Raw genomic sequence first — 20,872 nt, 5'->3', positions numbered from 1 at the left:
TATCAGTGTGTGTATGGCCAGCTAAACAAGCAGACTCTGGGTACTAATCCCAGTCACACTCCTCAGTGCAGATAAAGGCTGCTAACTGAATACCTTCTGTAGCTCAATGCTATTGGGGACATACAGGAGTCATGGGCGTGGTCCCTTGTCAGTAAAAGGGAGGAGCTTCTCCTAAAGGCACATGGTTTGTGGATCAGGGCATAGCCAGACAGCAACTTTGCACCTAACAATATTATGTAACCCTTAAACTAGCTAGTCCTTATTTACAGGATCCGATTACCCCCAACTTCTGCTCTCCTAATGCTTTCTGTCTCCTTTACTGAGGGGTCTGGATGCAAGAACACATTTTAATGGCGCTACAGCCATTTCAGTAATGATAGATAGAAATTACAATACATCATGTAATGTATTAGAGACTTGATATCTGTTTAAATTACATTGTTCCAAAGAAAAGATGTTTTTAGGCCACACAAACCTTAGGAAATTGGGCATTTTTCATATTTCAGTTCCCCAGTGGGACCCCAGCAGCCGCAGGGTCTGCTTCCTCTAGTTACACCCCTGAACTCAAGCTATATGTTTGTCTATAGACCCCACAAGGAATGGGTGCCACAGTCCTATTGTAGCACTGCACTAACCAATATATATATATTTCCCATCATTACCTGCCCCAGTAAAGCTTATAATCTAAGGTCCCCATCACATTCACACACATTAGGGCTGTGACATATGGGGAGATTAGTCGCCGCGCAACATTTCTCCCCGAAATGCCATCCCGCCGGCTAGAAAGTAAATCGCCGGTGGGACGGCGTATGTGGCGCAGCAATTTGCCAGTTTCCTCTCAAGGCAACTTCGGCAAATCACGCCACTGCGTATGCCGTCCCACCGGCGATTTACATTCTAGCCGGCAGGATGGCATTTCGGGGGGAAATGTTGCGTGGCAACTAATCTCCCCGTGTGTCACAGCCCTTACGGTCAGTTTAACAAAGCGCCAATTGCTGCCTATATGTTTGGAGTGTGGGGGGAAACTTGTTGCAGATTGAGCCCTGGCTGGAATGTACAGACTCCCTGCATCTTATTGGTACAACTATAATAGAGCAAAATTGCCCAAAGAAATTATTTCCAAATGTTGGCAACTATGGCGTAACTTGAGGGGCCCATTAGGGGTTAAACACTTTGCTAAGGGCAGTTTCTCCTCACACTGGGGCCATGACTTTCCTGCGCACATTGCTCACACGTCAGTCCCGCAGCCAGCTGCACCAGAAACCCGCTAGCGGCGCAGTATTTAGCGCTCCCGCAACTACACTTATCCCCCCAATGAATGCTCTGTACATCCCGGTTTGTGTGTTTCACTCCCCGGCCCAGTATCTCTAGCTGGCAGCCAAGCGAGGCGCGGATAGTGTGGGGCCGTACAGTGAGCAGGCTCGGCGTTCCTATGAGGGACACAGTGAGTGTGTATAAGGAAGCTGCGCGGCGGCGCGGAAGGGTTTCTCACAGGGCACCATGTGACCCTCTCTCCCTGCCAGATCCCCAGCTTCCCCCTAGCACTTAGCCAACTTGTGCTGCCCCGCCCCCGCCCGGGACGGACTCACAGGGAGGGGAGAAGGGGGGGGTTGGATGCACAAGTTTTGCAATCAGGGGGCGGTGTCCAAGTCAGTAAGGAAGTGGGGTGCTGCCATAGGGCTGCGGAGTCCTGTCACTCAGGGATTAACCCTGTATAGTATTAGTCCCACTGTCCCTGTGCCCCACGAAGTGCCCAGCGGCTCCTGCCCCACCACTTTCCCCCCCATGCCTGCTGCGCCTGGGTCGGAGCCATGGCCATACCTTGTAAGAGCGCCGAGTGGCTGCAGGAGGAGCTGGAGTCCGGCCGAGGGAGCTCCGTGCTGCTGCTGGACTGCCGCCCCCATGATCGCTACCAGTCGTCGCACATCGAGGCGGCCATCAGCCTGACCATCCCCGGCCTGATGCTGCGCAGGTTACGGAAGGGAAACCTCTCCATCCGCTCCATTATCCCCAATGATCGGGACAAGGAGCGCTTCGCCGGGCGGTGCAATGCGGACACGGTGCTGCTGTACGACGAGGCCACGCAGGACTGGCAGGAGAACGGCTCCCCGGGCTCGGTGCTGCCGCTGCTGCTCAACAAACTCAGGGAGGAAGGCTGCAGAGCTTACTATCTGAAAGGTACTCACTCTGCTTAGTGACAGGGACTACATTTCCCAGCATCCTCTATCATGTCAGCCCTGGTACAGTGACAGTTGCGCTCACAAGCTCAGAGAATATGGGAGTTACAGACACAAGTCTGGGCATACTGAATGTACTGCTGCCTTTATGGGGCTGTCATTTTATTCAAATGGCCATGATCAGTGCGTGAAATGATGGCACAGTCTCACTGCCATTTGGCCACTGTGACCATGTGAGCGCCTTATTGGCCAGGGGAGAGCGGGTCTGATCACATTTGTGGCTATAGCAAGCAATTTAAGCTGGCCATACACGGGCAGATCCGCTCGCCAAGCAAGCGGATCTTCACCCGATATCCCCACCTACGGGTGGCGATATCGGGGAGGCATGTAGGCAAATTCGATCGTTTGGCCCTGGGGCCAAACGATCGAATTCTGCACGCGTCGACGGGGCAGTCGGTTCGGGGACCGCATCAACGAGCCGATGCGGTCCCCGATCCGACTGGATTTTCTAACCTGGCCGATCGATATCTGGCCAATTTCAGGCCAGATATCGGTCAGCCAGGCCCCTCGGTTCTGCCCCTACACGAGCCGATAAGCTGCCGAATCGGTCCAAGGGACTGATATCGGCAGCTATAATCGGCCCGTGTATGGGGACCTTAAGTTGTTCCCTTATATGTCCAAGTTAAGTGTGACCCTATGGGGCTGGACTCCTTGGGTTGGTTCTAGTGAATCAGGTCCCTATTGCAGTAACAATGGTCGCACTCAACTGCCCAGGCAATCTGTCAATCTCAACTGGATCTTGGGTTCAGTATTTATTCACATGTATCTAGTTGGATCTCTGTTCTTAGAGGCACATAAGTGACCCTCAGGCCCTGAGTGGTTCTGAAGGAATGGCCCGCCTTTTGCTGATTCCATGGCAGTATTTTTAGGGGTGGAAGGAAGAGAGATATAAGCCCCACTGAGAAATGGGCAGGAGAGAAATGAATTAGAAATGGCATCTTCAGAACAATGCACAGTAAATTAAATAGCTAGAGGCATCATTATCCTAATATATATTCATACATATTATATCAAGAGAGCAGTGGGTACTGCGAGAACAATATATAGTATATGGCATAGGGTACAGGCACCCCAAGTGCATTATACACTGAGAGCATTGGATACCGGCACTCCAAATGCGTTATATGACGAGAGCAGTGGGTACAGGCACCCCAAGTTTATTATACACTGAGAGCAGTGGGCACTGGCTCCCCCAGTGCATTATACACTGAGAGCAGTGGGCACTGGCACCCCTAATGCATTATACACTGAGAGCAGTGGGCACTGGCACCCCTAGTGCATTATACACTGAGAGCAGTGGGCATTGGCCCCTCAAATGCATTATACACTGAGAGCAGTGGGCACTGGCACCCCCTAGTGCATTATACACTGAGAGCAGTGGGCACTGGCACCCCCTAGTGCATTATACACTGAGAGCAGTGGGCATTGGCCCCTCAAATGCATTATACACTGAGAGCAGTGGGCACTGGCACCCCCTAGTGCATTATACACTGAGAGCAGTGGGCACTGGCACCCCCTAGTGCATTATACACTGAGAGCAGTGGGCACTGGCACCCCCTAGTGCATTATACACTGAGAGCAGTGGGCACTGGCACCCCCTAGTGCATTATACACTGAGAGCAGTGGGCACTGGCACCCCCTAGTGCATTATACACTGAGAGCAGTGGGCACTGGCACCCCTAGTGCATTATACACTGAGAGCAGTGGGCACTGGCACCCCTAGTGCATTATACACTGAGAGCAGTGGGCACTGGCACCCCTAGTGCATTATACAGTGGGTAGTGACAGTACAGTACAGTGAGAGGCTGTGGTTCTTTGCACTCCGGAGTACCTTCTATATACAGTGGGAGTCAATGAGTCCTGGCACCCCAAAATACATTACATACAGTAAATGACAGTGCATGTGGGTAGCCAAAAGTACTAGCATCCCACAAAGATGATTTACAATGAGACACGGTTGTTGTGCCATCCCCTTCTCCTTATCTCAAAAAGCAGGTCACCTGACCAGTGGAATGTAGAGTGGAAGCTGGAGGCCTGTCAGTGTGTAACTGGTAAGGACACTGCTATATTCCTAAAGTAAACACATACTCCTGGCACTTCTGTAGTGAGTTAGTAGCCAAAACTATTCCAGCAAAAGCCTACATGTACCACATGAAGTAATGTGTTGGCATACCTATGGCAGCCTGCCAAACCCGACCAATATCTGTGTACATATCTATATCCACATACTATTTACTTATACTGTGCCGCCAGTTAGGGCCTGCTGGGAGGCTGTCATTGCTGTGGTGATGCTGCAAGGAGTCATGCCAGGCAGTAAGATGGGGCAGCACCCTGTGCAAACTGTGCCTCAGTAAGACCTGGACTGGCAATGTGTGGATTCTGGCAAATGCCAGAGGGGCTGCTGTAAGATGCCATAGACACTCACTATTTATTTGAATGGTGGGGCCTTTGGGACTTCTGTGTACTTGAAATGCCTGGGCCTATTTTGTATCCCAGTCCGGGCCAGGCACCAGGGTCCAAAGCAAGCTAGTTCTGTAACTGTATCCGATAGTGTATGGTACATCCTGCTGTACCAATCCTGGCTGTCCCAGAGACCTTATGTCTTGGGTAATAACCCTTGTTTTCTTTCTTTTAATAAAACCATATCGCAGCTTATTTTCTTGTTATTGTGATGTCTCATTGGTTCTGTTTTTATGCTTGCAGTTTGCCTCTGGCGTGTATGGCCATATTGTCCCCACATGTCTTATCTCCTCCAGCTTAGAGAGGAAATAGAACAGCCGGTAGCCACAGTGGTGAGAATAAATAGGAAGCTATTGCTTTCTCCAGGAAGGAAGGGAGACAGTTATTGCCTTTGTACAGTATTAACACAAATAATTACTCCTGTGCCATGGTGATTTTATGAACTTACATTGTGAGAGGGGATTCGGTTCCACCTTTTTAAACACTTTGTAGATTGAGGAAGAGGAAGGCAAATGAAATCCCTCAGGCAGGGGCGATTCTGGGGCGGCAGCTGCACTGACCTATAAAAGCCGAATGGCTAAACACCCCTGCCCTCAGGCCAGCTGCTGATTCAGCCTCACTGGGAAAAGCCTTCCTTATTCTAAAATGGCAGTACCAAGGGCTTCAATATGAGGCTGTTCCGCCCTTTGCCTATACTCTTCTGTTTTGGGAATAGTTCTCACTAGATGTTGAAACGTTGTTGTCGGAATTTGCTCCCACAAGATCATTAGTGAGGCTGGACAGTGGACAGTGATGAGGGGGATTAAGCCACATCATCCCACTGGTGTTTAGCGTATTATTTAGACATGTACATTTACTTGGCATATACCAAACCCAAACACATCTGCCAGACAGTCCACTGTTCCAGGTCTACTGGGTGTTGCCCTTTACACCACAAGAGCCACGGGTATCCTGTAATCGCTGAAACCTGTGTATTGTATTAAACAATATACTCCCTGTTGTAAAATATGAGGATATTAAAAGTCACATTAGAGTTCTAAGACCTTTGGCCTTGTGCTTTTTTATGGTCATGGTAGCCCTTGGTGATTTATAATATCTCTATATTTTACAATAGGGGGGACATTATTCATATATAGGACCTGTTGCTTAGAATACTTGTGATCTGGGGTTTTCTGGATAAAGGTTTTTTGTATTATTTGGGTCAGTAGAAACAGTGCACATGGGATAGGTAGCATGGAACAACCCAAGGGACATGTTAGAAAGAATTATGCATATGTATCGTTACCCATAAGGACTTTTATTAAAACCCCCCACAGGTCTTTGTATATAGAAACAAGGAGTAGCTGCTCTTACTGTAAAAGAATAGTGGTCATAATGCTGGAGTATTTTTAAATAAAGCAATAGCTTTCTCACTTGTTCTGCTTGTTACATAAAAAAATAACCAGTTTATTGAATGGCTGAACATATACCCTATTGTCATGTGTGTTTTGTTATCGTCAGGCTCGTGCTCCTTATGGGTTAACACAAGCCAGCACAGTGTGCGTGGGAGGCAGATTTCCATACAGTATAGTGCCTATACTAGCATAATAGGTGGAGCTGACAGTTTACATATTTGTCCTAACGTTCAGCTGTAACCTTCAACTTGTTTTATCATGCAGCCTGGGAGGGTGCTCCTTTGTCCCACTTGTGCACATATATATTCACACTACTTACCTGCATTCAACTAGCACGCAATTTTGCCTATTCTGTTTTGGGCCCAATGTACTTAATAAACATGTATGGGATCTGTTATCCAGAATTCTCGGGACCTGGTTTTTTTTTTTAGATAAGGGGCCTTTCTGTAATTGGGATCTTCATACTTTGTCTACTAAAAATCATTTAAACAGTAAATAAACCCAGATGGATTGTTTTGCCTCTAATAGGGATTAATTATATCTTAGTTGGTACAAGGTACTGTTTTATTATTACAGAGAAAATGTAAATCATTTTTAAAATTTGAAATTCTTTGATTAAAATAGAATCTATGGCAGATGGCCTTCCTGTAATTCAAAGTTTTCTGGAAAACAGGTTTCCAGATAACAGATCCTATACATGTACAGTTTTTCTTTGCTAAAGTAGTATCTATAGATATAGTTGATAGTATGATGCAGTTGGTCTTCATATTTATTATTTCTGTTTTAATTATTTAGATTTTTGTTCAGCTGCTTTCCAGTTTGGAATTGTAGCAGCTATCTGGTTGCTAGGGTTCAAATTACCTTAGCAACCAGGCAACGGTTTCAGTGAGAGACTGAAATATGAACGATAAGTAATAAAAAATGACAAAAGCAATAAAATTGTAGCCTCACAAAGCAATTGTTTAGGAGCTGCTGGGGTCAATGGCCCCCCATTTGAAAGCTGGAAAGAGACAGAAGAAGAAGGCAAATCATTCGAAAACTATAAAAAAATAGGACCAATTAAAAAGTTGCTAAGAATTGGCCATCCTGTAACTTGAAGGTGAACTGCCCCTTTAAAGGAGAAGGAAAGGTAAAATCACTGGGGGTACCAAAATGTTAGTCACCCCCCCCTGTGATTGTAATCACTTACCTTATACCCTGGGTTGGTGCTTCTGTTAGAAGAACCACGCCAGAAGAACCCGGGGCTGGCGCATGCGCAGTAAAGTGAAAAAGTTGTCTTTTTTGTTAAATTTTGACTTTTCATTTTACTGCGCAAGCGGTACAAAGACAGAAGAAGGAAGAGGATTGCTTGTCTTGTAAAAGGTAAGCGATTACATTCGCTGGGGGATTCCTAACATTTTGGAAGGTAAAATTGCAGAGGCTATTAACATGTAAATGGGATTCCCTGTTTTCTATGGAAGCCAATTTATCAAGCTATGTGAAAAGATCAGTAATCAAATACACCACATATGGCCACGTGAATGCCAGGCATTGACAGGCAAAAGCCAACATATTTATCAAGCAGAGTATTTTTTTTTCATGTAGTTTTTTTTTGTAAATTTCCAGCATAAAAAGCAGCAGGACACTTAAAAAACGGTGTGTAAAAAATGGCATTTGTCATCAGTGCATTTGCAATGATGCATGTTGCAGTTTCCCCACTGAAAGTTCCAACCATTCAGGTTCCATTAGTACATGCAATTCAATGTAAGCAGCCAGTAACCAGTCTTTGTCATATATGGATAAGAAAACAGGAAGCAAAAAAAGTTTTAAAAATGCAAAATGAAACTGCCAAGATAATTGCGTGATGCAACTTCATTGTGTTTCTTATAATTCAACTGGCTCGGTAGCTGGGTATCTTGTTTACAGGCTGCAGGTCCATTTCCTTGTTTCACCTCTGATAATGAATAACCAGCGGGTCATTAAACTGTTATGTGAACTTGGCGCACACACTAGAAAACAGGGCGATAACGGCATGCTGTAAACACGCATTGGGCCGGATCGTTGGTTCTGCTTCTTGTTTCTTGCTCATTCACGAAAATAGAATTTGTTATAAAAGATGTGCATGCTTTCTGTGTAAAAAATATTTGATCTGAATCTATGAATTTTTATTCCTAGTGGTGTTGAGTGATGATTTCAATTGGAAGTCTGCCATCAAACATGTTTTCCTATTTAGCCAAGCAGCTGCAGTTTAAATACACCAGAGTCTGAGCAAACACACTTGTGGGACCTCACACATGGCCCTGTGGTCACCCATTTGGTTCTGAACTGGATGTAACACTTGTAAGATTTCATTTTGGCTTTGGACTGGCTAAACCATGGTAAAGCCCCATAGAAATATAGATATATGTTAAACAGTTACAGTAGGTAATGATCAAGAAGGCTTAGCACATCTGGGGAGTGAGAGGCCACATAAAGGTTCTGGACTGAAGTTTACACCCAATACATCCCAGTATTCCAAGATAGACCTTCAGGCTGACCATCAGACAGCCTTTCAGTGACTAGGCATAAAGTTTGCTTGGATGGCAATACAAGGGCCAATATACATCCCTCTTGTCCACCTACCAGTGGGACTCCAGTAGGTTTTGCCACTGCACATTAGGGGGACAAGTCACCTGGTGCCTTATATAAGCCTAAAGAGACTATCATTTCAGTATCATAGAGTTTAACTTGTAATCAATTATTGAGTTTCCAGTGTGTAATTTTCACTAAAATGGGGCTTCCTAATGTTACCAAGGAGGTTGCTCTCCATGCACTGGGAAGCTTTTATGATTATCTAATCTTTAGATCTTCATCTATTTCTTTTCCTGTTGTTTCTTATGTTTGAGCATTTTCCTACAGTAATGACAAAGTGGGTCACAGAAATAAATGGAAAGTACCGGTTTGATTCTTTAGAAGTTGACCAAGACTTTTGCTAAAGAGAAAAGACCTTGTGTCTGGTTCCAGTTTCTGTTTGTGGGTAACCATAATTCTGCTAAATGCCAGACCTACAAAGCATAATAGTTAAATCTACTGTGAATGTTTAAATATTACTACAACCACCATGCTTACCTTCCTAGGCTTCCTGGTACCCTCCTTCCTTACCCTGTGATACATAAGTTTATCTGTGCTGTGCGTAGGCGACAGCTTCAGTTCGCATCATAGGATTTCATGTGAGGTTGTGTGTTGAAATGTAGTATGTGTTTGACCCATACATAATTAGCAAGTCCTCATAAGATTAGATCAAATGTTTGGATCTTAAGGGCTGCAAGCATCTTGGTATTAGGGAAATGGCGCACAGGGCCCCCCTGCCCACCTGTCACCAATGCTCTTGTTATGTAAGGACAAGACCCTAACCAGAGTGCTCACCATTACTTAACATGAGAAGCGTTGGCAGAAAGACCTCAGCGCTGCAACATTCACATGTGCATCCCCCAGGGTGCTTGCCATTACATAGAACACAAGGGTGATTTGGATACTGAACATCAAATTTAAAGTAGAAGAAAAGTTAAAATCACTGAGGGGCTGCCAGGTTGTTAGGGACCACAATGATTCTAGTCATTTAGCACTCCTCTTCTTCAAGAAACCCACAACCTTATGGTATTGTTTGCTGGGCACCACACCACCATTTTTTCCCAGTTTTCCTTGCATCACTTGTTGAGCATTGGTGAGTTCATGCACAGAACATTTTCTGTATTGCAGATGCCCCCTACAAGAAGTCTCATAGGGGAACCCTGGAAAGAAGAAATAAAATGGCCTTGCTGCACTCAATACAGTACCCCCGGTTGACCTCTTTTTCAAAAAAGCCACCAGCCAGGGTACTGTTTACTGAGCACGGCACCCCCAGTAATTTTACCTTTCCTTCCCACCATTTCACAGATGAAATGTGTTTTTATAGGGGACTAATTTGATCTCACCTTAGAAGTTACTAAACAGCTTGTTATACATGTGAGTAGGGAATAGCATTCTGTCCTTTTTACCCCTTTTTTAATTTTATGTACTTGTTTTGTTTTAGGTGGTTATACTAAATTTCAGAGGGAATATCCTGAACATTGTGAGACCGGCCTGGATAATGTCTGCCCCAATGAACCTGCACCTGAAAAAGTCCTTGGATTAGGCAGTTTACGGATAAACTCTGAATGTTCTGATGGAGAATCTGACAGAGAACCAAGCAGCGCAACTGAATCGGAAGGAAGCCCAACCCTCACCAGCCAATCAACATTCCCTGTGCAAATCCTTCCTTATTTATACCTTGGCTGTGCGAAAGACTCCGCCAACCTTGATATTCTGGCCAAATATAACATCAAGTACATCCTCAACGTGACTCCTAACTTGCCAAACATGTTTGAACACAATGGAGAATTCAAATACAAGCAGATCCCCATCTCAGATCACTGGAGTCAAAATCTTTCACAATTTTTTCCTGAGGCCATTTCCTTTATCGGTAGGTAGAATCTCAGCCATAAGTAAAACAATCAGTACAATGCTCTTCTCAAAAGAAAAAGAAAATTCACTCAGCAGAAACGAAATCGCTTGTTAAATGGCTGTGGACGTTGGGAGTTGTAGTGCAGAAATTACATAACATTTTATATTAGTATTCAGTGCAGTAGGTGTTATCTGCATTTCCTGGTAGTCATGTGATTTTCTTTCATTTCCTGCTTGTGTGAATACCAGCACTGCCTGGTAGTCATGTGATTTTCTTTCATTTCCTGCTTGCGTGAATACCTGCATTTTCTGGTAGTCTTGACTAAAATTACATAGCACCTGTCAGAATCTGCAGAAATTAATTATCTAAATGACTGGAATATTCTATTGTGTGAAATACTGTAGTAACAAGAGACTTAAAAGGAAGTAGCACACAGGGCGATTCAGGGTGTTTTGTGGTCCCAATTGATCCTTGGTCAAACAGCGTTCTTTCAAAAAAAGCAGTTGTCACTGTGTTTAAGTGACAGTCACCTTGTCCAGATCCAGGCAATTTATTTGCATGGTTTGGGGATCCAAATTACGGAAATATGCCTTATCTGGAAAACCCCTGATCCCGAGCATTCTGATTAACAGTCCTGTTTTACTTGCAAAGAAAAAATCTTTGTAGAACTATAGAAACTGGTTTGGTGCCTGTGGGGTGAGCCGCTTAGAAAAGGAGGAGGAAAGAGACGGTGTCAGTATGGGAAGTTATTATCTTAACATGGCCTGGTATAATTGTTGCAGGAAGTCTGCCTTCCTTGTAAGCAGTGCTGGCCTGCCCCGATGAGCAATAGGGACATTCCAGGCTCCTTCCATAGGCAAAAGTGCTTTTATTTTCTTTTTTTAGTTTTCTTTGTTAAGTAAAATATTGGCATTGATAGCTAAGGCACTGGCAGCATGGTGTGAGTGTATATTTATTAATATGTATCAATTTCATTTTGGAGCTGCCATGCTGCTTCATCTGTATGGGCTATTGGCCTAAGCAGCACAAAAATACCTCTTCCAAAGATTTTAGTTATATATACTGCCTGACAAGGTACACTCCATGGTACAGATATGGGATATGGTTACTTAAAATGCTCAGGACCCAGGGTTTTCTGCATAATGGATCTTTCTGTAATTTGGATCACCATACCTTTAGACTAATAAAAAATCATGTACACTTTAATGAAACCCAATAGAATTAATTTGCCTCCAATATGGATAAATTATATCTTAGTTGAGATCAAGTACAAGGCACTGTTTTATTATTACAGAAAATAAGGATTAATTTTTTAAAATTTGAATTATTTGATTAAAATGGAGTCTATGGGAGTCCACCTCCCTGTAATATGGAGCTTTCTGGATAGAAGGTTTCCAGATAACAGATCCCATACCTGTATGGCCATCTTTCTATTATTCCAGTTGTTTGGGCAGACAGGCTGAATGATTGAAACATCAAGAAGTGAACAGGAGCTGCAACTCCTTTTTACTTTATCTACCAGTGCAGCATATACATGAGATATGGTACAGCTGCAGATAAGGGTTTCAAAGCTGCCCAATCACTGAACCAACATATATCCATAGTACACAGGTATCAGTTGGGATTGGCTTTCATTATTGTGCCATAAACGGTTTGTTTAATATGATTTTATCAGTATGTGCATAGCCAGCTTTTACTCACGCCATCTGGACTCCCATGACATTGCTTTTGTGTGTGTGCTACAAGCTCTTTTTTGCCCTTGTCTTTAGTCTACTAATGCAACAGCCATTATTTTCTTTAAATGGGACCAAATTAGAAGCAAATGTATACACCAGTATATGTAATCTAGATTTGAGTTGCTCTTTAAGATGAAGGTCTTTCATGATACCAAAAAATCAGCCTAGTTGTAGCATATTATCTAAGCTTTCAGAGCACTTTGAAACAGTGATATCAGTAAGAGAGTAGTGCAAAGGTTAGTTGCTCTGCTCGGCTGCTGGAAAAATGCAGCTTGCACAATATCTAAAAGAATTGCTCTGTAAAAGTGCAACCGCCATTACCTAGAAGCCTGTGGTAGTTGCATAATGGCGAAATACAAGAACCCTTTATTTTATATGTATATATGCAATATCCCCTCTCCCGTTAAAGAACATGCTGTGTAATGGGGATGATTTAGTGATTGCAAATCACTGATTTTGAAACTGTACCATAGGTGAAAAAACTCATGTCACCTATGTAGAACATGCTATGAACTGGTCTCCAGAAAGTTCTTTGTGGTAACGTAACCACTATCTCCAGATTTCTCTTCTATCCACCCAAGTGGTGGGCTGTAACTATCTGCTACAGTCATCTGCCCCCCCAAGCCAAGACTTGATCACATGGTACACCTGGATCCACTATACAATCTAGGCCTGTGCCAATAGCAATAATACCAGGTAACAATCCATTGCGATCCATTGGCCCACCTACATTATAAAATGTAGTGTTATCTACAGTTATATACAATTTTCTTGTTTGCCTACAGTGTCATTTTTATAAAAGACTGTATTGCATGATCCCTTTAATAACGTTTTATTTATAACCATTTAGCCAATTTTATATTGATATATAAATCTTTCCCCTACTCAGAGTTCCTTAATTTGCTTTATTAATCTTTTGCGTTTTAACAAACGATGTATCCGTAGTTATTTCCATTTGACAGAGGGGAAACATGATTTCCTGTTACACTTTATACTTGTGTGACCCAGTAATAAATGTATTATGGTTAGGGATTACATATGTCCCCAATTTTCCCAGAATGCTTCTACCTAGAATGATTATTTTTTAGAACATCCAATGCAGCAAGTGCAGTGGATGAAATACAAGGGAAGCAAGTGGAGATGTAGTAGTGTGAACAAACTTAATGACAATTGGTTGTTCTTTTAAAAATAATAGGAGCCTTGGTTATGGTGGGAGTCATGTAGTATCAGCATATATGACAGGCAAACCTCATTTTCTGCTTCATAATTAATGACAACCCCTAATCTTCTCAACAGTTGCTCAGAGCACACTGAGCATGTGAGTGTCACTGACACTCCTAACAAAATTCAAGATGAGGAGCTCCTGTAACAACTTTGAAGGCCTGATTCATTATTACTATAGAGATGCTGAGCCTTTTTGGCTTTTGGTTTAGTCCTCCTTTAATTTATACCATCATAAACAAATGCAGGTAATTCAGTTGCCTCGTTGGATAAGAGAATAAGAAATTGCCTTGTTCAGACCAATGTATTTTGTCTAAAAGCACTTTTCAAAAAGATACTGTTATACCCAGTTTTACATTTGTCTGACATACATTTACCAGTGAGTACTGAGCTAGCTCATCTTGTGGGGAAATGCTTGCAGCAACATATCACTATGAAAATTGGGCCATTGTAATGTTGCTTCATGGGAGCAACTAGGAATTTCCGTGTTTGCAAAGCCACACCTTAAACTGCTTCTACACTTGGACTGCCACACCTAGAGGTGTTTTTACCTTGTGTAGCTTAATTAGGGAAAGCGGAGACACCCCATCCAGGCAGCATGTACAACCCATATGCTTTGAGACCTAATAAATGATACATACGGCATCAGCACACAAGCAGTCTGTATTTCCCCCTCATACACTCTGAAAACATACAGGTTACCTGACTCCCGATAAAACTGACCTACTGTGTGTGTGTGTGTGGGGGAGAGTCACTGACTATAAGCTTCAGTGGGGCAGGGACTGATGTCATTGGTAATACAGTTATCTCTGTAAAGCTCAGGTCAGGGCCAAGCTTAAAACAATGGTGAAGCCCCACCTCTAATTAGGAGGGGGATGATTGACAGTGCAAACAATTGTTAACTAACAACATAGTTCCAATCTTGAATGTCCATAACATAAGTCCATTGTGTAAGTCCAATATCAAAACATCCAGTCCATAATCAAAAGATGTCCCTGCTAAGTACAATAGATATAGTAGGAGCAATATATATCACATTCCATTATTAAGGGAAAAAAATGATAAATATAAGGGGTCATTAACTGATTCTCATTGCCCCCTGGCACCGCTCGCATTTAATGCATATCGTTGCTTAGCCCTTACTCGATGCCCATAGGCCTTTGTTCTACGGGAGATTGCCACCTAGCAATAGCTAATGGGCTTTGCGGCAGCCTTCTAAAGATACGCTGGAAAACTTTATTTTAACCACTACAGCCACGTTTCTGCTTTCCCCTTCTGATGTGCTTGTGTCTTTACTATGTGGGAGCAAGCACAGGCACAGGTCTGCTCATTACTGATTGGACAGTAGAGAGCAGGAAGGGGCGTAGCTGAAGTTAGATTTTTTACCTCAGCGTTCATGGAGGATGCAGTTTCTTTATCTGCTACAGACTCCATGACGTTTTCACCTCAGTTTACTTCCAAATACCACAAAAAACAGAGAGTGTAATCTCCTTTATATTTTTAATATGAGGGGAGACTTTTTTTCTCTGTTCTGAAGAAAAAGAGTGATGTTAGACTCTGCTTTCTTTCCTCCTCATTCGACTGCCCCAAGAAGGGTTCAGTCAGGGTTCAGTCCCACGTGGATCTTCCTAAGGTTAAACAAGGAGTTTTTAAATGTAAAGATATCTCTTCTCCGTTTGGAGTTAAACTAATAGTACCTCATGGTTCCACTCACAGTAAAGAGGCCCGTTTGGGTTGCTCTAGTGGGAACCCTGCACCCTGTAGGAGGTCTGTCTCTACAGGCAAGGATTCCCAGGAGTGGGACGCAGGCTCCACTCATTATTGTTTGGGAATCTGTATGGAATACACTGCAAAGGTCCAAAATGAGTTTGCAGGTATAAAAGAAAATAAATAATGACAAGATGTCAGTGGCTTAAGAGAACTGAGCAATCAGTTATGTTCCTGAGTGAGTTTGCAGGACAGATAACTTTCTGTTAGTGCTCCTGGAGGATGCAGTTTCTTTCACTGCAACAAACTCTATGGCATTATCTTTTCACATCTCCCTGATATAGGAACATAATGTAATTTACACTTGCATACTTGTATTCCTGATGAATTGCTCTTTACTTTTACCCACCTCCCAGGGGTGTAACTGCAGAGACAGCAGACCCTGCAATTGCAGGGCAGCCCAGGAGTGAACAATCAGGGTACACTTCACTACAAGTTGTACTTGTATAACTGTGTATGTGACAAATAAAAGGAACAATCTATTTTCTATCTACAGGGCCCAGTACTAGGCCCTTATTATTGAGCAATTTTAATATATTTTGGTAGAATGGATCAACTTGCCAATGTCTGTGGCCCTAATATGAATTTGCTATGAGGCCCAGTAACATCTACCTGCTCCACTGCCTCCGCCAGTCGGCATTTTGGATAATCAGGCCTTATAAAACAAATATATTGGCTTAATCCCTTTCCACCATCCAGTTCAAAGTGACCAATGCTATTGGTCTGTCACCACTATTAGTCAGTGTGTACCAAGAAGGCCTAGATAATAAGTTTTTGCCTTGAATCTCTCTTATTGCTTCATAATTGGCTCTGGAGAGCAGCTTTATTTATTGGCCAAACCTTCAACCATGTGACCAGCCTAAGAAGGTCTCACTACAGCTGCACTGGCTGACTTTAATTCTGCCTTATTGTTACTATAAAATGTAATATCGATACCGTCCAGCTTAAGAGACAAACCTTTGGAGGATCCACAACAACAAAGGCTGCTCCAAGATGTCTCTACCTTTCTATTATAATGAACATACCCTCATGGTTTCTTCCAGAACCTTTCTAAACACCATGACATAAGGGGCATTCATAAAGCAACTTCTAGTTGTGGGCTACTCTCCCATTAGCTGTTGCTAGGTGGCAATCTCTCGTAGAACAAAGAAGTGTTTGCAGGAATCTATGACCTGCAAACAGCATTTGTTCTAGGGATAGGATTGCCACCTAGCAACAGCGCCCACCCTTGTCCCACCCTAAAATTACAGCATTCAATTCTTTCCAGAATTCCTAGCAGTTGTGATTACCTAGTGAATTCTTCTTCATGTCTCTCTTGCCTTACACCAAAATTCTAGGAAAGATTTGGATTACCAATCCAAACCCAAGGAGAACTAGAAAGGATGCTACTTTTATCATTCTGAAAGTACTGAATTTCTCTTCCTTCAATGTGCTTTGGTTAATTTTACAGTGAATGTTGTGCTATGGGTAGTTAAATGCTATACAGATCTATTTCAAGGGACTATAGCCTTATCTGTCACTTCTTTTATTCTTAGTCCATTTATAAGACAATTACTTGAACTGCATCTTCATCTCTTATAATTTCTTTTAAATCTCTGTTCCTTCCAAGGACACTCCCTTATTTTAAGGATTGTCATCCAGCAGACTCCCGGTACAAAATCTAACTTCCCCGTTCAGCTACGCCCCTTCCTGCTCTATACTGTCCAATCAGCACTGAGCAGACCTGTGCTTGCTCCCACATAGTAAAGACACAAGCACATCAGAAGGGGAAAGCAGAAACGTGGCTGTAGTGGTTAAAATAAAGTTTTCCAGCGTATCTTCGGAAGGCTGCCACAAAACCCATTAGCTGTTGCTAGGTGGCAATCCTATCCCTAGAACAAATGCTGTTTGCAGGTCATAGATTCCTGCAAACACTTCTTGTAGTGGCTTCAGTGCAAGTGGCCAGGCCGCTGCTTTTCAGCATTCATCCATGTGTGCCCATGTCCACGGGAAATAACTACACTTTAAATGCTTATGTATATATAGCCAGTAATTTAAATGTAATATGTGGAACAGATTAATTTTCTACAATTTAAAAAGTCCCAGCTTCCCTGTGTCTGTTTGCTTTCTACGCTATTGTTAAAAACTGATGTAATAATTTCCCCAGCCAGGCTGGTAAATACCTGCTAGGTGGAAACCTTAGCTACAACTAATAAAGCAATTACTATGGCTGATAAGGGTTATTTGCTTCACAACTTCCTCTAAAAGAAGCAGATAGGTGTTAATAAGTAACCTTAGGGGAATGGCACCTTGAATGTCATTTTATGGACATTGGAAACTATACCCCCAGAATTAATTGGATAGTTTATATCATATGAGGTGGTGTATTAAAGAGTTTTACCAAACTGGAATATATATATATATATCGGTAAATATTGCCCATCCTTTCCCTTGAGCCACCATTTAGTGATGGGCTGTGTGTTCCCTCAGATCAGCTGACAGGAAATAATGCAGCTCTAACTGTAACAGGAAGAAGTGCGGCAGCAAAAGACAAAACTCTGTCCATTCATTGGCTGATGTGGCCTAGTATGTATGTGTGCCTTGGTTTGTTTGTGTGCACTGTGAATCGTATGATCCCAGGGGGGCGGCCCTTAGTAGTTAAAATGGCAATTTTCTATTTAGGATTACCCAATGGCACATACTACTAAAAAAGTATATTTTTATAAAAATGGTTTATTTAGATAAAGCAGGTTTTACATGTGAGCTATTCTATGCAATAGAGACCTACATTGTTCGGGGGGTATAGTTTTCCTTTAAATAGCCCAGAAGCACAGCACCAAGGCACACAAAAACTTAGCTTTAACTTGCACGGGAATTTCCTACCAGCACTTGTACCAACACTTGGGAGGTGATGGAAAAGTTGACAACTATTGCCTGGCATGCACTGGCAGGAGCCTGTAGCTAAATCCAGTGCAAAGTCAAGGAGGGTATTTTTGCTACTTAAAAATGCGGCACTAAAAACACTCCAAGTGAGGACGTAGACTTAGCCTGTGAACTGTCGCCCATTTATTCATGGTGGAATGCTTGTTTTGTTTACTAGGGAATCTAAAAATTATAATTTACTTATTTTGTTACTGTTACAGATGAGGCTCGCTCAAAGAACTGTGGAATTCTGGTTCACTGCCTTGCGGGAATCAGCCGATCCGTAACGGTTACGGTCGCTTACCTCATGCAGAAACTCAACTTGTCTCTAAACGACGCCTACGACTTTGTGAAAAGGAAAAAGTCCAACATCTCTCCAAACTTCAACTTCATGGGACAGCTGCTCGATTTCGAAAGGACTCTGGGGCTGAAAAGTCCTTGCGACATCCGATCCCCAACGACTCAGCTGTACTTTACCACTCCAACCAATCGCAATCTCTTTCAACTCGATGGTTTGGAATTTACATGATTTTTGTAACTAGCAGAAATTCAAAAGGAATGCGGAAAAACCATCGGTGGGTTGGAAAAGTAAATGCCAAGACCCTGTTGGTATATCATCTGCCAATGATTATGTAGTAAGGTGTACATAAACAGTTCAGTTAATTGTTTCTCTTCTTGGAATGGACCCATTTGCACTTAATAATGGTTCTAAAATAATCATTTTTTTTCCATCCAGAGAAGAAATCAACACAAATTTATATTCTGACTATGGAACCTGTTGCAGCAATTTTATAACTTTCTATTTTCCTACATTTTTGGGGTCTTTTATCTGTTTCAGGTGTTGATGGTTGAAAAAGCTTGGACTGATGCACTTTGTTCGGCTCAGTTCTTGTCTGGGTCTGGTACTTATATCACAAAGCATTATGATTGCTCGCCTTGCAGGAAGAGATCATTACCTGAGGTGGAGACAAAATTTTTGTCCCAAATTTATGGATCAGGAGTCATTGAAGCGTTTTAAGACTTGGACTACTTGGGCCACTATACTTAAATATTCCAAATAATTATGTTTAGTACAATAATGTGCAAGTTTTTTTCATTGGTATTTCTGTACAGACTAAGAGAAGACCTAGGTAACTGTTCCATTTAAGGCCCTGTTAAGTTGGCCTTACCCTAATTATATCAGACCACAACCCTTGATGCCTTTTGCTAGGGGATTGCAATGCAATAGGAAGACAATGGCACATGGGGGCAATTGCATGGTTTCCAGGTAGGTAGTAAGTGCTTGAAATTGCTCTGAATGATAATTGCCTGGATCCTGCCAGTGCACTTATGGGTCAGGTGGTTATCAGCATGGGGCTGGCACTCACACGGGTGGCAAAACACTCACAACTGCCCCAGTGCCGTTGCCTTTTGGAAGCTGTTGGCCAACAACCCTAAGTGGCAATAACGGCTTAAGCAAGGCAAAAAACTGCAGGCTGAACCAATAGCACTTTCATAGAAGCTAAGGAGGGGGCAAAAGCAAAATAATTATCCATTCATCTCCTACAATTTTTGTTAGACAAGCAAAACTAGAGGATGGGGCTATAGTAGCCATTCAGTTTTGCTGGGATAAGAGTTAAGCCATGTAAATAACCTGGTAATGAGTGTGTATATATGGTCCTGTTGTATCTTCCATGATGGCATCTTGATGTCACACAGTCTTGTCACTATAACCGTGTGCCTATATTATGCTTATCAATATACCGATAAATATGTCACGCACAAAAGTCGCCTTAAATCCTGAATGAAAGGGAATATACAACACAGCCCCTCCTAGTTTACAATTCTAAACCTGATTTATGTACAAAAAAAGAATATTGATCAATTTTAGCCTTTGAATAGAAACAAAAGGAATATTTTAACAATTAATGCTTTATGGTGTTGGGCCAACTTTGATTTCTAGTTAGCAAACCTTGTATTACCTTCTAAGGGATTTTATGAATCATTATTTTCTATCTGCCTTCCAGCTTTCTGTTCCTCTGCATAAATGCCAAATGTTTTGTATTGACCAAATGCACATTGCACGCTTTTTATTAGTCATTTTTTTTGTATAATTGACAATGGAAAGAGGAAAAAAAAAAATAGCGGTGAATTTGTTTACATAAGGGATACCCTGAATTCCCTGACAGTCCTTGGTTGCCTCTGGTTAACGCTTTGCCGTTTAATAAAAGCCAGTGGCCCAAACCCTGGTTAACAGTCTTACTGTAAAGATTAAGCAGATATCTTGCCAGAAATAACACATTTTGAAAGATGTTATAGGTATAATATATAATTGTATTATATTGCAGCTAATGGCCTGCCAGGCAATACCTATCTCTTGTGATGTCATTAGGCACCAATTACCAATAATATTAGAATAAGTTGAGTCTTGAATTGGAGAGTAAGTTTTATATTAGGCCTTACACACATTAGTGGTTTTGACACATGATTGATCTGAGTTGTATTGCATTGTATTCAATTAGCTTGACTTGGATCACGATTACATCCAGACCAAATATAACATATTGGTCGCAACTAATTATATGCATGTTGGCCCGTCGGTTGTATACATCCCAATTAGTGATGAGTGAATCTGTCCCATTTCGCTTTGCGAAACAGCAAAGATTTTTGAAAGTCGATGGGTGTTTTTTTCCTGGGAACTTTTTCTATACCACACAAGTTTTTTTGTGTCCTATG

The 20,872-nt window shown here is 42.4% G+C and overlaps 1 protein-coding gene across 1 annotated transcript; it reads left to right on the top strand.

Annotated features, from left to right (window-relative positions):
• Nucleotides 1–1,669: 1,669 nt before the first annotated feature.
• Nucleotides 1,670–20,209, top strand: dusp7 (dual specificity phosphatase 7). The gene is given in 3 exon segments (NM_001045577.1): nucleotides 1,670–2,178; nucleotides 10,122–10,550; nucleotides 18,379–20,209. Coding segments are annotated over 3 exon segments (1,104 nt in total). The 5' UTR covers nucleotides 1,670–1,811; the 3' UTR covers nucleotides 18,687–20,209.
• Nucleotides 20,210–20,872: the final 663 nt, after the last annotated feature.

Source organism: Xenopus tropicalis, chromosome 4 (genome assembly GCF_000004195.4).
Source record: "Xenopus tropicalis strain Nigerian chromosome 4, UCB_Xtro_10.0, whole genome shotgun sequence".
Lineage (NCBI taxonomy): Eukaryota > Metazoa > Chordata > Amphibia > Anura > Pipidae > Xenopus > Xenopus tropicalis.
The sequence above is the reverse complement of the archived record's forward strand: the minus strand, read 5'-3'. Positions and strand labels throughout refer to the sequence as shown.